The sequence below is a fragment of the Takifugu flavidus genome, unplaced genomic scaffold (genome assembly GCF_003711565.1).
Source record: "Takifugu flavidus isolate HTHZ2018 unplaced genomic scaffold, ASM371156v2 ctg704, whole genome shotgun sequence".
Classification (NCBI taxonomy): Eukaryota; Metazoa; Chordata; class Actinopteri; order Tetraodontiformes; family Tetraodontidae; genus Takifugu; species Takifugu flavidus.
In genome coordinates, this window is record NW_026622314.1 from 1 (window position 1) to 13683 (window position 13683).

A 13683-nucleotide genomic window follows, 5' to 3' on the forward strand; every position below is an offset into this window, starting at 1 on the left:
GAGGAAGGGATGATTCTTTGGATTCTGGTGGAAGAGCAGATGGAACAGGTTAGAAAAACTCTGTCTCTTCATCATGGGTGTGTTTGCATTTAGTATTCGTCAGCTAATGAGGTGATTAGCTCACTTTAAAATCCACATCCTGCAGGAAGGACTTCCCTGGGTGTGGTAGAGGTGGACCTCTGAGTCACTTTACTAAATAAATCCTGAGGGGGAGGATGCAAATGCAATATTAAACATTTCATAAAGACAAGTCAGAGACACCATTTTCTTGGGAAAGCTTTGTTTTGGCTTACCAGGTGGTTCTGTCCATCTTTATAAGAATGATTATCAAAAAAAACACTAACAAGGAGAGAACTGTTCTCAAAGTGGCACCCACTGAAAGGGAAAATGTGATGTAAGAACAGTGGACCAGGTTATAAAATGCACCTCTGCCGATTAAAATTATTATACATTGGTGTTGGGTTCCAGGGTTCCAGGTCGTGTATTGCCGACTGTCGGCAATCTTCATCAGGCCACCTATTTATGGACGGAGCGCCTGTCTACCAGCGTCTGAGAGTTTGGGCGTTTCCTCATCATTGGTGTTGTACAACTCGTTGATAAGCATCGCCCTGCTGGATTGAAGAACGCGCAGGACCTGACCATTGATTGGCTCCCCACGGGGGCTCTCTGTGCACCCCAGAAGACTGGATGAGTGCGTCCCTGCAGTCCAGGACTGCCAATTTGATCTTTTGAATAAAGATTTGGTGGTTGAACTTTTACCATTGTGTTTTGCCTGCTTTTGGGTCCTGGAAAACCCCAAAACCTAACACATTGGCTTTTAAATAAATCCAGGACAACCTACAGGACAGAGACCTTTCAAATGGGTTACAAATAGGTCAATAGGATGACTGTAATCAATAAATGGAAGTGGAACCTGAAGGCTGTGCAACTGTCGGCTTCTCTCTTCCCACCGTTGCCACCCACGACTCAGAGGGGCTCCAATCACTCCAGGTAGATTTGTGTCTTGTGGCTTGCACTCGAATGCGCGCCTCATACTTATCGCCTTTAATCAGGTCATCAGGCAGCCGTATTTTGCAACTGAGACCTTTCGACTTGCACTCTTTCGAAAGCGGGGGGTCCTGACAATGAAACCAGGAAATAAAGTCTTATGACTTCCTTCCACACGTGTGTGTGTGTGTGTGTATATAACACTGTAAAGTAAACAGTGAATATTAGAAACTAAGTCAGACTTCATAAAGACATACCCTCCATGGTTGATCCTGTTGCCTCAGTTGAAGCTGGCCGCAGTACTCTTTGAATCTCAAGTGGCGGGGGTATTGAGGGAACCAGACAACGGTGGTAAGGTTGACCTCTGGTTTTGGCGGGGGGTTCAGCTTTACTAAAGAAACACAGCATATTTCAGACCCTGTGGGGCTGGCAGGGAATGTTATATTGCGTTAGTCATACTGACTGTGGCAGGATGGTATGTAGGTGACGCTCAGAACTTGCCCCTTGGTGCTACAGATGATGTTAATGAACCACGTCTGGGTTTCAGCAAACTGAGAAAAGTTTAAGAAGAGAAAATGACTTTCGCAAGATGCAAATGACAACTGCAAAGATGCGACAGTCAACATCCTAAAACAAGCGGGGAGCTCCGCTCCAGGGTACCAATGGGTACCAACAATGACTTCCTTAAAGCAGCAAACTTTACCCTAAAGAAGAGGGTAAACTTGGTTAAAACTGTCGACGAGGTGATTATAGGATGCTTACTTGGTACTTCCTGAAGAACATGGTGCAGTTCTTCTGCTTCGGTCTGGAGAGATCCACAGGATGTAGTTGGCAGGAACTGTTGTAATAATTGTCCCTGTAAAACCACATCACGATGATCAGCGTAACGTGCAGCAAACATTCATTCAAAATGGAAGATTTCTGTAGCTTATCATACTCGTGTGGCCGCACCGCTTCTATTGTGCACACATCGTCCTGGTGTTCGTGCGTACTGTTCCACACGCAGTTGATGGTGTTGTTGAAATCATTGTAGCAGGACAGGTCTGCAGGAATTTTATTGGTTTTATTACGTGAAAAGCAACCAGTAAAAGAATGACATTGTTAAAAAATGCAGTGGGTGTGGAGGAGCTGATAGTTGCTACAGCTGGCACTGCAGGCGCACCAGTCGGCACCAATCTTCATCAGGCCACCTATTTATGGACGGAGCGCCTGTCTACCAGCACCGGAGAGTTTTGGTGTTTACCCATGGTAGAGCTGACTTTTGTTTCCTCATCATTGGTGTTGTAAAACTCGTTGATAAGCATCGCCCTGCTGGACTGGAGAACGTGCAGGACCTGACTCTTGTGTTGGCTCCCCGCTGGAGCTCTATGTGCACCCCGGAAGACTGGATGAGTGCTTCCCTGCGGTCCAGGAGGACTGCCAATTTGAGCTTTTGAATAAAGATTTGGTGGTTGAACTTTTACCATTGTGTTTTTTGTGTTTTAAATTATCATACATTGGTGTTGGGGTCCAGGGTTCCAGGTTGTGTGTTGCGGTCCAATGTGTTTCTTCCTGCAGGGGGCGTGGAGGAGCCGATATTTGCAACAGCTGGCACTGCAAGCAGGCGCACCTATCGGCAATCTTCATCAGGCCACCTATTTATGGACTGAGCGCCTGTCTACCAGCGTCGGAGAGTTTGGGCGTTTCCTCATCATTGGTGTTGTACAACTCGTTGATAAGCATCGCCCTGCTGGATTGAAGAACGCGCAGGACCTGACCATTGTATTGGCTCCCCACGGGGGCTCTCTGTGCACCCCGGAAGACTGGATGAGTGCTTCCCTGCGGTCCAGGACTGCCAATTTGATCTTTTGAATAAAGATTTGGTGGTTGAACTTTTACCATTGTGTTTTGCCTGCTTTTGGGTCCTGGAAAACCCCAAAACCTAACACATTGGCTTTTAAATAAATCCAGGACAACCTACAGGACAGAGACCTTTCAAATGGATTACAAATAGGTCAATAGGATGACTGTAATCAATAAATGGAAGTGGAACCTGAAGGCTGTGCAACTGTCGGCTTCTCTCTTTCCACCGTTGCCACCCACGACACAGAGGGGCTCCAATCACTCCAGGTAGATTTGTGTCTTGTGGCTTGCACTCGAATGCGCGCCTCATACTTATCGCCTTTAATCAGGTCATCAGGCAGCCGTATTTTGGCAACTGAGACCTTCCGACTTGCACTCTTTCGAAAGCGGGGGGTCCTGACAATGAAACCAGGAAATAAAGTCTTATGACTTCCTTCCACACGTGTGTGTGTGTGTGTGTGTGTGTGTGTGTGTATATAACACTGTAAAGTAAACAGTGAATATTAGAAACTAAGTCAGACTTCATAAAGACATACCCTCCATGGTTGATCCTGTTGCCTCAGTTGAAGCTGGCCGCAGTACTCTTTGAATCTCAAGTGGCGGGGGTATTGAGGGAACCAGACAACGGTGGTAAGGTTGACCTCTGGTTTTGGCGGGGGGTTCAGCTTTACTAAAGAAACACAGCATATTTCAGACCCTGTGGGGCTGGCAGGGAATGTTATATTGCGTTAGTCATACTGACTGTGGCAGGATGGTATGTAGGTGACGCTCAGAACTTGCCCCTTGGTGCTACAGCTGATGTTAATGAACCACGTCTGGGTTTCAGCAAACTGAGAAAAGTTTAAGAAGAGAAAATGACTTTCGCAAGATGCAAATGACAACTGCAAAGATGTGACAGTCAACATCCTAAAACAAGCGGGGAGCTCCGCTCCAGGGTACCAATGGGTACCAACAATGACTTCCTTAAAGCAGCAAGCAAACTTTACCCTAAAGAAGAGGGTAAACTTGGTTAAAACTGTCAACGAGGTGATTATAGGATGCTTACTTGGTACTTCCTGAAGAACATGGTGCAGTTCTTCTGCTTCGGTCTGGAGAGATCCACAGGATGTAGTTGGCAGGAACTGTTGTAATAATTGTTCCTGTAAAACCACATCACGATGATCAGCTTAACGTGTAGCAAACATTCATTCAAAATGGAAGATTTCTGTAGCTTATCATACTCGTGTGGCCGCACCGCTTCTATTGTGCACACATCGTCCTGGTGTTCGTGCGTACTGTTCCACACGCAGTTGATGGTGTTGTTGAAATCATTGTAGCAGGACAGGTCTGCAGGAATTTTATTGGTTTTATTAAGTGAAAAGCAACCAGTAAAAGAATGACATTGTTAAAAAATGCAGTGGGTGTGGAGGAGCTGATAGTTGCTACAGCTGGCACTGCAGGCGCACCAGTCGGCACCAATCTTCATCAGGCCACCTATTTATGGACGGAGCACCTGTATACCAGCACCGGAGAGTTTTGGTGTTTACCCATGGTAGAGCTGACTTTTGTTTCCTCATCATTGGTGTTGTAAAACTCGTTGATAAGCATCGCCCTGCTGGACTGGAGAACGTGCAGGACCTGACTCTTGTGTTGGCTCCCCGCTGGAGCTCTATGTGCACCCCGGAAGACTGGATGAGTGCTTCCCTGCGGTCCAGGAGGACTGCCAATTTGAGCTTTTGAATAAAGATTTGGTGGTTGAACTTTTACCATTGTGTTTTTTGTGTTTTAAATTATCATACATTGGTGTTGGGGTCCAGGGTTCCAGGTTGTGTGTTGCGGTCCAATGTGTTTCTTCCTGCAGGGGGTGTGGAGGAGCCGATATTTGCAACAGCTGGCACTGCAGGCAGGCGCACCTATCGGCAATCTTCATCAGGCCACCTATTTATGGACTGAGCGCCTGTCTACCAGCGTCGGAGAGTTTGGGCGTTTCCTCATCATTGGTGTTGTACAACTCGTTGATAAGCATCGCCCTGCTGGATTGAAGAACGCGCAGGACCTGACCATTGTATTGGCTCCCCACGGGGGCTCTCTGTGCACCCCGAAGACTGGATGAGTGCTTCCCTGCGGTCCAGGACTGCCAATTTGATCTTTTGAATAAAGATTTGGTGGTTGAACTTTTACCATTGTGTTTTGCCTGCTTTTGGGTCCTGGAAAACCCCAAAACCTAACACATTGGCTTTTAAATAAATCCAGGACAACCTACAGGACAGAGACCTTTCAAATGGGTTACAAATAGGTCAATAGGATGACTGTAATCAATAAATGGAAGTGGAACCTGAAGGCTGTGCAACTGTCGGCTTCTCTCTTCCCACCGTTGCCACCCACGACTCAGAGGGGCTCCAATCACTCCAGGTAGATTTGTGTCTTGTGGCTTGCACTCGAATGCGCGCCTCATACTTATCGCCTTTAATCAGGTCATCAGGCAGCCGCATTTGGCAACTGACACCTTCTTTCGACTTGCACTCTTTCGAAAGCGGGGGGTCCTGACAATGAAACCAGGAAATAAAGTCTTATGACTTCCTTCCACACGTGTGTGTTTGTGTGTGTGTGTGTGTGTGCATGTGTGGATATAACACTGTAAAGTAAACAGTGAATATTAGAAACTAAGTCAGACTTCATAAAGACATACCCTCCATGGTTGATCCTGTTGCCTCATTGAAGCTGGCCGCAGTACTCTTTGAGTCTCCGGTTGTGGGGGTATTGAGGGAACCAGACAACGGTGGTAAGGTTGACCTCTGGTTTTGGCGGGGGGTTCAGCTTTACTAAAGAAACACAGCATATTTCAGACCCTGTGGGGCTGGCAGGGAATGTTATATTGCGTTAGTCATACTGACTGTGGCAGGATGGTATGTAGGTGACGCTCAGAACTTGCCCCTTGGTGCTACAGCTGATGTTAATGAACCACGTCTGGGTTTCAACAAACTGAGAAAAGTTTAAGAAGAGAAAATGACTTGGAAGATTTTCGCAAGATGCAAATGACAACTGCAAAGATGCGACAGTCAACATCCTAAAACAAGCGGGGGGAGCTCCGGGTACCATGGGTACACAATGGTACCTCAATGCTCCTTAAAGCAGCAAACTTTACCCTAAAGAAGAGGGTAAACTTGGTTAAAACTGTCGACGAGGTGATTATAGGATGCTTACTTGGTACTTCTTGAAGAACATGGTGCAGTTCTTCTGCTTCGGTCTGGAGAGATCCACAGGATGTGTTTGACAGGAACTGTTGTAATAATTGTTCCTGTAAAACCACATCATGATGATCAGCGTAACGTGCAGCAAACATTCATTCAAAATGGAAGATTTCTGTAGCTTATCATACTCGTGTGGCCGCACCGCTTCTATTGTGCACACATCGTCCTGGTGTTCGTGCGTACTGTTCCACACGCAGTTGATGGTGTTGTTGAAATCATTGTAGCAGGACAGGTCTGCAGGAATTTTATTGGTTTTATTAAGTGAAAAGCAACCAGTAAAACAATGACATTGTTAAAAAATGAAAGTTTCTAACTTTCTGGCAGGATCGAGCACTCCCTCTGCGCTAAGATGAACCCAAAAGGCAGAAGAAGTAGGTACCCCAGATGGCTTTTTATGGTTTTCTCCATTGATCTCTACAAAACAAACACCGCTTTGGTGTTTTGTTCTGCCAGGTTTGGTTGGGTTTTGCCACATTGCCACACTGAAAAACACAAGTCTTCCTCTGAAATTCTGTCACGGACGTCAGTGCAGTTCTGATGTGTTGACATAACAAAACAATTTACATCCAAGTTAAGACTTACTCTCCACTCGAAAATTATGCAGGAGTGGGTGATCTGATAAATATCTCCAGTCTGTCATTTGTCTTAATTGTAAGAGAGGAAAAAAGAATTTGGAAAGTGGCTAATTTTGTATTCATGAAGGCGGAAACTGAGTAAATTCCTCTACAAATAATGAATTATAAATTAAGTCATTACAGTATTTTACAGATAAACAGTAAAATAGTTCAATGTATTCTTAATGTCCATGTATCCCTCAACCACAGCTAAAATGACATTTTCTCCATATTTACATTTTTAAAAAGCAATGATCAGAATAACTGAAGCTGTCATACCTGCTGCCGATGCTCTTCAGGATATGTTTGCAAGTGCTGTTTTTATTCAGTCCGACCCAACACATCAGATAAAGGGTTTCCTTGAAAACTGCATCAAACAGAAGATGTGCAAGCATAAATCAAGATTAGTCTCAACAGGACTGTTTCACAGATAAGCGTGAAGAGCGGGAAAAGGCCACCGTCAGATTTTGGTGGTGTTATTACACTTCAGTTTTCTGTGGTTCACTATTTAACTTGCTCAATTTACTTCCTTGCACCTCATCATTTCCCCTCTATATGTTTGGATTGCACATCGTATGACCTATGTTTGATGTCACTTTAAGGTTTGGCTGAAAAATAAATTTGTGTGTGCAAACCAGCCTTACAAACTCCTCTAAACTCTGCACGTCTGCCTTGAGAATCTTTAGAAAAATCCACATTTGTCCTTTTATATCGCACCTTCATCTCTTTCTGTCCACACAGCAGAGACGGGTTGACACCAGTTTGTGTGGTTTATTAAAGGTCAGTGTTTTTCTTTTCAGAGAAAAGTGTGACAGGTCCACTTCCTGTTAACACATCCTGCTCTTATAACAAGTAGAATCACACTTCTTCACAGCCTTGGTCTAACCAGTGATCTCCCCATGTCCAAATGGGACAGTGTCTTTGTGAAGTCTGTCGGTCCGGTACATAGGATCAATCCTCACAGCTGCTTGGCATCAAAAGGCGAAGTTTGTTTTAATTGTTGGACTGAACCCTGTCAGTAATCAGGAAGTTTCCACACTGTTCTGCATTGAACTGTAACTATATCCAGGATTAGAATGGAACCCTCCTGTCCACCACAAATGCCGTCATGGCATAAATCATTGTGCACCAAACCAGCCAGAAATGATGAGAACTTAAATTTGCTTGTTACTAATTATCAAACCTTACTCTATGGCATGTTCGCTGGCAGCCCACAAGTGAAACCCAATTAAAGGTGTGACTGGTTTTTGATTAAGATATTAACCTCCAAACGCGCAGAAGGCCAAAGTTGGGAATATTCACTACGTCCCAGGTGTGTATCGCAATAACTTGTCATGAGGTCAAAAACATGATTTACTGCTGTAATCTCTGCAAATATTACCAGTAAGTCTGACCACTGAAGCAGAAATGAACACCAGAGAACTGAGGAACCTCTTTCAGTCATTCAAATCAAGTTTTTGTTCACGTCCCAGCTGTTGTCAACTAAAGAAAGGTCTGCACTTTCTGATCTTTGGACTTCCCAACACATTTTTAACTGAAGGACTCTTTCTTTTTTCTTCTTTCTTCTTCACAAACTATTTCATGTAGATGTGCACAGAGGCAACCGCTGTCATCCCAGCAGCAGACGACGCACCCTGAAACCACTTCCACCAAACCATTTCTTCACAGTAAAACCTTACTTCTTTTCCACAAAAGATGATCTCATTCACAATCAAGAAAGTATTCTCTGATCCAACACATGGAGGTCATCAGATTAAAATGATATTTTCTGGCAAAACTTTATATTAAGACCCAATGTGGTGGTAAAATAGTGTTCTAGTATCAGCAGAGGAAGTGGTTTGCATGACGAAACAAGGGAGCTCTTTCTCATTTGTCTCATTTACAGAAAGCTTTGATGAATACCAGCTTTATTTTAACACAAGGAACCTGACAAAGGAGTCGGAGAAAACAGAAGTAAAATGGAAAAACACGACAGAAATGGCACCTAAATCCACTGTCAGCTGCTGCTTTCTTCTTCCTGTTTATATGGAACAGCCTCAGAGGTCATTTTGCACATTTCAACCCAGCATTTTTCCCAACAGGGTTCTAGTAATTTTGTCATAAATGTCATGAGTGATGTTGTGGTGCAGATAAGAATGTTTTGTTCAGATAAGATTTTTGTTCAGATGAGGACTGAGCCCGGAATAACTGGCAACCCAGTACTAAGTAGAGCAGATAACATGACTGCAGTTGTGCCGATATTAAACCTGATAACCAATAAAGCCATATATGGTCGAGGCATTGAATGGACGTGCTTTTACAAAGTCGGGCATGTCGGAGTGAACAGTCTACTGGGATAGACAGGTCCCAGTAGCTGTTTTTATTCTGCCATAAGTGGAACTATTGAAAAGATTTACATGGATTTCATCCCAGTTAGTGATGCAGATCTATACTGAATCACGTCTATTTTTTTCCCATCTTTATTCCACCAGTTTTTATCTGCAACTTACTGTCTGTCTGTCTCACCAAGACAACAGCCCAGTGTGCATTATTTGACTACAATTATAGACTTTTATATATAGTATTACTAAACATTTCTGTTTGAAAAGACTCCTCCCTCAACAGGTCAGAATAAAATATGTAGTTCTGTATTCACTGACCTGACCGACCAGAGCAGATGGCTTCTTGTACACATTCAAGTATAAAACATATTTGCTTCTTTAAAGTTGGTATAACGTGATTATTTAGGGATGGACAAGGATGGACAGGTTTCAAGTCCAGGACACACACACGTACATGTTCTGCACCCCCTTGGCCTCCCTCTTGAATGCAGGGCTGGTATGAGAGGACAGATCAGCAGAGAAGTTCCGGTTGAGAATTGACAGGCAGATGATGTACTGCTGCTGGACCCGAGACTCCAACACCCAAACCCTGTAGTCTGTCAAAGAAGAATATAAAACTGAGAATAATGTTGAAGTGCTTGATGAACTAAAGAATTAAGAGACCAGAACTTACCCAGGAAGTACCAGGCCAGTGCTGCCCCTGTGATGAGGATGATGAGCACAATGAGCAAGAGGACCAAGAGACACTTGCAAGACCGAGTCTTCCTGGCAGGAGGAGCCAGTGCCTGGAGAGACGCTCCTACCTGTTAACAGAAGACATGTCCAGCCTGCAGCTTAGTTCTTTTATTAGGACAGAGTTCATGAGGAATTTCCACGCAGCCAACAATATTTCCCACAGGATTCTGTTTTGCTCAGGGGCTGTTTAGTTTTTCTGTTTCTCTCCCGGATGAAATCTATGCCCAGAAACAAGATAGCCAAGGAACAAACCATCCATTTCATCATTTCTATGTGTGGCGGGGTGGGAGGTGTATCGGTTGACGACAACGCCACCTGGGGAATTTCACCCCAGGAATTAACCGGAGAACAGGCACACGCAGATAAGGTTCTATTTCAGAGGCAGAGACAGGATACGCAACAAAAAGTAACTCAGCTGTACAAAAGTTAAATTAACAAAAGGGGTGGACAGGGCTGGGGCCCCACCGGCAGGTAAAACTCAATTAGGGGAGATAAACTAAAAACACCCGTGCTACTGCAAGCAAACCACACACGAGGGGGGGGGGCGATGAAACGCCCTCCACCAGGGGTTGGGTCCCCGCCGTGGCCCGCAGCACCTGTCCACAAAGAACGAACAATTAAATTTACAATGATAACAATCAGACGCGACGAGCACACACACCTCACACACAGGCAAATAAATGGTGACCAGATCGTCTAAAAGAACACAACGTCAACCAAGAAACGAAAAGCAACAAAACCTAAAAAAGTAAATATAAATTGATACAATTTACACACTGTTAAGAGTCTAAAATTTAGGCAAAAGCTCCGTGGTCGCCTCGGCGGCACAACCACGTCTCAGCGCCAAAGCTGGGGAACAGTAGTCTGTATAAGATGGGGAAGAAGGGGAAAAAAGGGAAAAAAGGGGGAAGAAGAGAAGGAAAGACAGAAGTTCGAATCCCACCCGGACCCAAAAATGATAGAATTATTTTTGTAAAACTTTTAATTTATAACAAAGAGAATATGTATGTACAATTGTGAACAAAATGACATTCACATTTAAGCATTTATAAAGCTGAAATTGTCAAAGAAAACAAATCAAACCCCAATGAAACCTTGATACAACTATGAAATAAGATGTAAAACTTGCAGTGGAACTCAAGGGCAGAACAGCCCACAGGGATAAGCATATTAAAAGTAACAATATTGCATTACTGTCTCATCTGCTTCAGACACTGTTCCTTGGTGAGAGCCTCAGTGTTTGGACAGTATATTTTTCCTTTGTACTGAAGAGGGTGGCTGATGGTCCACTGGAGGCAACTGCAGGATCAATTTGCCATAACCTAGGTTTTGCCTGTCCAGCTGTATTTGCTGGCATGTTGTAGGTGTGCAGCTGGTAAACTGGGGGCTGGCGTTGGTACTGTGGCAGAGAGATGGGTTTTGTTTTTGCACAGGGCAATGGGTCAGCTGGCCGTTGCACACCTTGCAAAAGAACAGACGCCTCCTGACCCTTCAGCCGTTGGTTATACCACTGCATGAGGGTGGTCTGGTTCACTCCAACACGTTGGAGGGTTGTCTGCTGCATTAGCGTCGCATTGCACAGAACCAGCTGCCGGATCTTTTTGTAATCCTGTAAAATTAGAGACCATCGAGATACGCTGTGTTGTCCTCTTTTTTGGGGCTCGTATGAATGTTGCACAGCCTCGCGAAGATGGTCTCTATCAGGCGACAGCAGTTTGGCCACTGAGCTGGTGAACCACTTGAGCCAAGAACACACCGTTTTGTACTTTCCACCCCAGGAGTGAACACAGCCTTCTTTTTAGGAGACCTGAACCGCCCAGTTAGCAACCGGTCCTGATGTCTTGCAGCATATACAATCCTGTCTTTGTCAAATTTGTCAAGACTCTGCCACAAACCCAGAATGGTGCTAACTTGTTGATTGTTCAGGGTCAATCCCGTCTGCTCTCGTAGCTCCACCAAGTATTCAGCCAGCCAGTTCATCTACACGGTCCGTTCCAGGAATGCTGCGGTTGTCTCCAGCCTGGAATAAAAAACTATATTTAGCTTCTGTGGCATCACAATTTCCTTGTCACTACTTAAATTCTTGCAGACAGACAGATGTCAGGGACCCGACGAGAACCCAAATGCAACACCGGAGTTCGACGGAACACAGCTTTATTATCAGGAATAGACAGCAGACAGGATTCACCGGGGAGCCGGCAGGATAGAATAGTTGGGGAAGGTGGAAGGTGATCTATAGATCGACTGAGAATTTATTTATTTATCACTTACATCCTGTTGTGAAGAGGACATGGAAGAAGGAAGCTGGGGCTGAAGCAAAACTGTAGATGACTGAAGAGGAGGCCCAGCTGGAGGTGGAGGAGGCACGGCTGGAGGTTTTTTTGGTAGACATTTTCTGTCATGTTATAACATAACATAACTCAGCTGCAGAGGGCACTTTTCTATCTGTAACAAAAAAAAAAACTTACTCTTGTTTCACATAACATAATAGCTGACTAATAAATGTGTAAACACCCTGCTGAATGTAACAGTTAACCGTGTTAAGTTCTTCAGAGGTATTTTCATCCTGCTAATAGTTATAAATCTAGATAGATTATATCCTTTCTGTCTATACCTGAGGGAAAAATGTAGTCTGCTATCTGAAATGATTAATGTAAGTCGTTTTAGGTTGGTCGTTTCACCTGAGTGTAAAGGTCATGCCATTTCTTTGGTCTGTCATAACATAACATAATGTTATAACAAGTAATCAGAAACGACGCAGTCCAGCGCACAACTGCCAAAGAAAACAAGCAATTTCATCGGCAGAAAAAAAAAATACAGCCAGCTAAAGCTATGGCAGCAACTGCACAAACTTTATTGCAAAACTCCCGATGATCAAGTTACATTAGCGTTACAAATGCCTGACATGACTTGGACATATTGCATTAAGCATTTACGGTGATATTTTATGTGAAATGAAAAAAAAAACGTAACGAATAACAGACCGCAATTTGCGCACGTACCTTGTCAAAATCCACGGAGATGTCCGGAATAAACAGCGGGCAGACTTTTAAATAATAAATCAACTCTAGGATCGATTGACTTTTCCAAAGTTTGAGACCGCAGTTTAATTTAAGGCGGGACGTCGAAAGATTGAATCGCGTATATGATTGGCTGTTGAAAGATTGAATCGCGCAGATGATTGGCTGTTGAAAGATTGAAAAGCGCATATGATTGGCTGTTGAAAGATTGAATGGCGCATATGACTGGCTGTTGAAAGATTGGATCGGCGACGCGACTGGCTGTCGAAAGATTGGATCGGCGACGCGACTGGCTGTCGAAAGATTGAATGGCGCATATGACTGGCTGGGCTTATACAGCTTTTCGCTCGCGGGGTAGCGCCGTTTCTCCGAGCAAAGGGGAGCGAGGGGAGAGGGAGAGAGCGAGAGAGAATCCCGAACCAAAGGACCGAGCCAAAGCAGCAGTGGGTCCAGTAAGCGAGGTAGTCCGTGCCGACTGTGTTTGGTGGCGCCACCACTCCGTGAGGGGTTCCCGCTGGGGCAACGCGACCCACTGACGCCAGCCGGCAGCCAACTGCAGCAAGAACAGCCCCATTAACATTTATCAACTGAGTGGGGGAAGTCAGTGACGCGCATTGCTGCGCCTTACCTGCCCAGTGCAAACTAGCGCGCGTGCCCTTACGGCAAAGCGCTCTAGGCGGAAGGATGGCGGGAGGAAGCAGAGACCAACCCCTGGTCTCTCCCACTTACAAATAAGGGGAAGAAAAGATCTGGATCCCTCTCTGAAGCTTGGAACCAAACGCAAATTAGTTAGTACATCAAAAGCACCCTTCTCTGGAACAGAACCAGTATTTACCAGCTTTCCTTCCTTTAACAGATCTAGTCGACATTGCTCTAGTTCAGGGGTCGGCAACCCGCGGCTCTGGAGCCGCATGCGGCTCTTTGGCGCCGCCCT

At 44.8% G+C, this 13683-nt stretch overlaps 1 protein-coding gene and 1 long non-coding RNA gene across 6 annotated transcripts; both read right to left on the minus strand.

Moving 5' to 3' along the window:
• LOC130521113 (uncharacterized) lies at nucleotides 1-10254 on the minus strand. 4 transcript variants are annotated; one of them, XM_057024756.1, is made up of 24 exons: nucleotides 9982-10254; nucleotides 9668-9797; nucleotides 9449-9590; nucleotides 6953-7040; nucleotides 6374-6473; nucleotides 6188-6293; nucleotides 6013-6106; nucleotides 5703-5790; nucleotides 5498-5630; nucleotides 5144-5351; nucleotides 4356-4541; nucleotides 4050-4155; nucleotides 3875-3968; nucleotides 3572-3659; nucleotides 3366-3499; nucleotides 3020-3225; nucleotides 1925-2030; nucleotides 1750-1843; nucleotides 1451-1538; nucleotides 1245-1378; nucleotides 914-1118; nucleotides 294-375; nucleotides 125-203; nucleotides 1-24 (listed from the first exon to the last, which is right to left on the minus strand). In XM_057024756.1, the coding sequence occupies exons 9-16, from the start codon at nucleotides 5522-5524 to the stop codon at nucleotides 3163-3165; spliced, it is 906 nt and encodes a 301-aa protein (XP_056880736.1). In that variant the 5' UTR covers nucleotides 5525-5630; nucleotides 5703-5790; nucleotides 6013-6106; nucleotides 6188-6293; nucleotides 6374-6473; nucleotides 6953-7040; nucleotides 9449-9590; nucleotides 9668-9797; nucleotides 9982-10254; the 3' UTR covers nucleotides 1-24; nucleotides 125-203; nucleotides 294-375; nucleotides 914-1118; nucleotides 1245-1378; nucleotides 1451-1538; nucleotides 1750-1843; nucleotides 1925-2030; nucleotides 3020-3162. The 4 variants fall into 4 exon arrangements, with proteins under 4 accessions (XP_056880736.1, XP_056880737.1, XP_056880738.1 ...); XM_057024755.1 differs by lacking the exons at nucleotides 1-24; nucleotides 125-203; nucleotides 294-375 and having other exon boundaries at nucleotides 738-1118; XM_057024757.1 differs by lacking the exons at nucleotides 914-1118; nucleotides 1245-1378; nucleotides 1451-1538; nucleotides 1750-1843; nucleotides 1925-2030 and adding an exon at nucleotides 2322-2416 and having other exon boundaries at nucleotides 294-634.
• Nucleotides 10255-11500: 1246 nt separating this feature from the next.
• On the minus strand, nucleotides 11501-13076 carry LOC130521112 (uncharacterized). 2 transcript variants are annotated; one of them, XR_008949189.1, is made up of 3 exons: nucleotides 12411-13076; nucleotides 12001-12174; nucleotides 11501-11749 (listed from the first exon to the last, which is right to left on the minus strand). It is a non-coding gene; the product is annotated as an uncharacterized LOC130521112 (long non-coding RNA). The 2 variants fall into 2 exon arrangements; XR_008949188.1 differs by having other exon boundaries at nucleotides 12732-13073.
• Nucleotides 13077-13683: the final 607 nt, after the last annotated feature.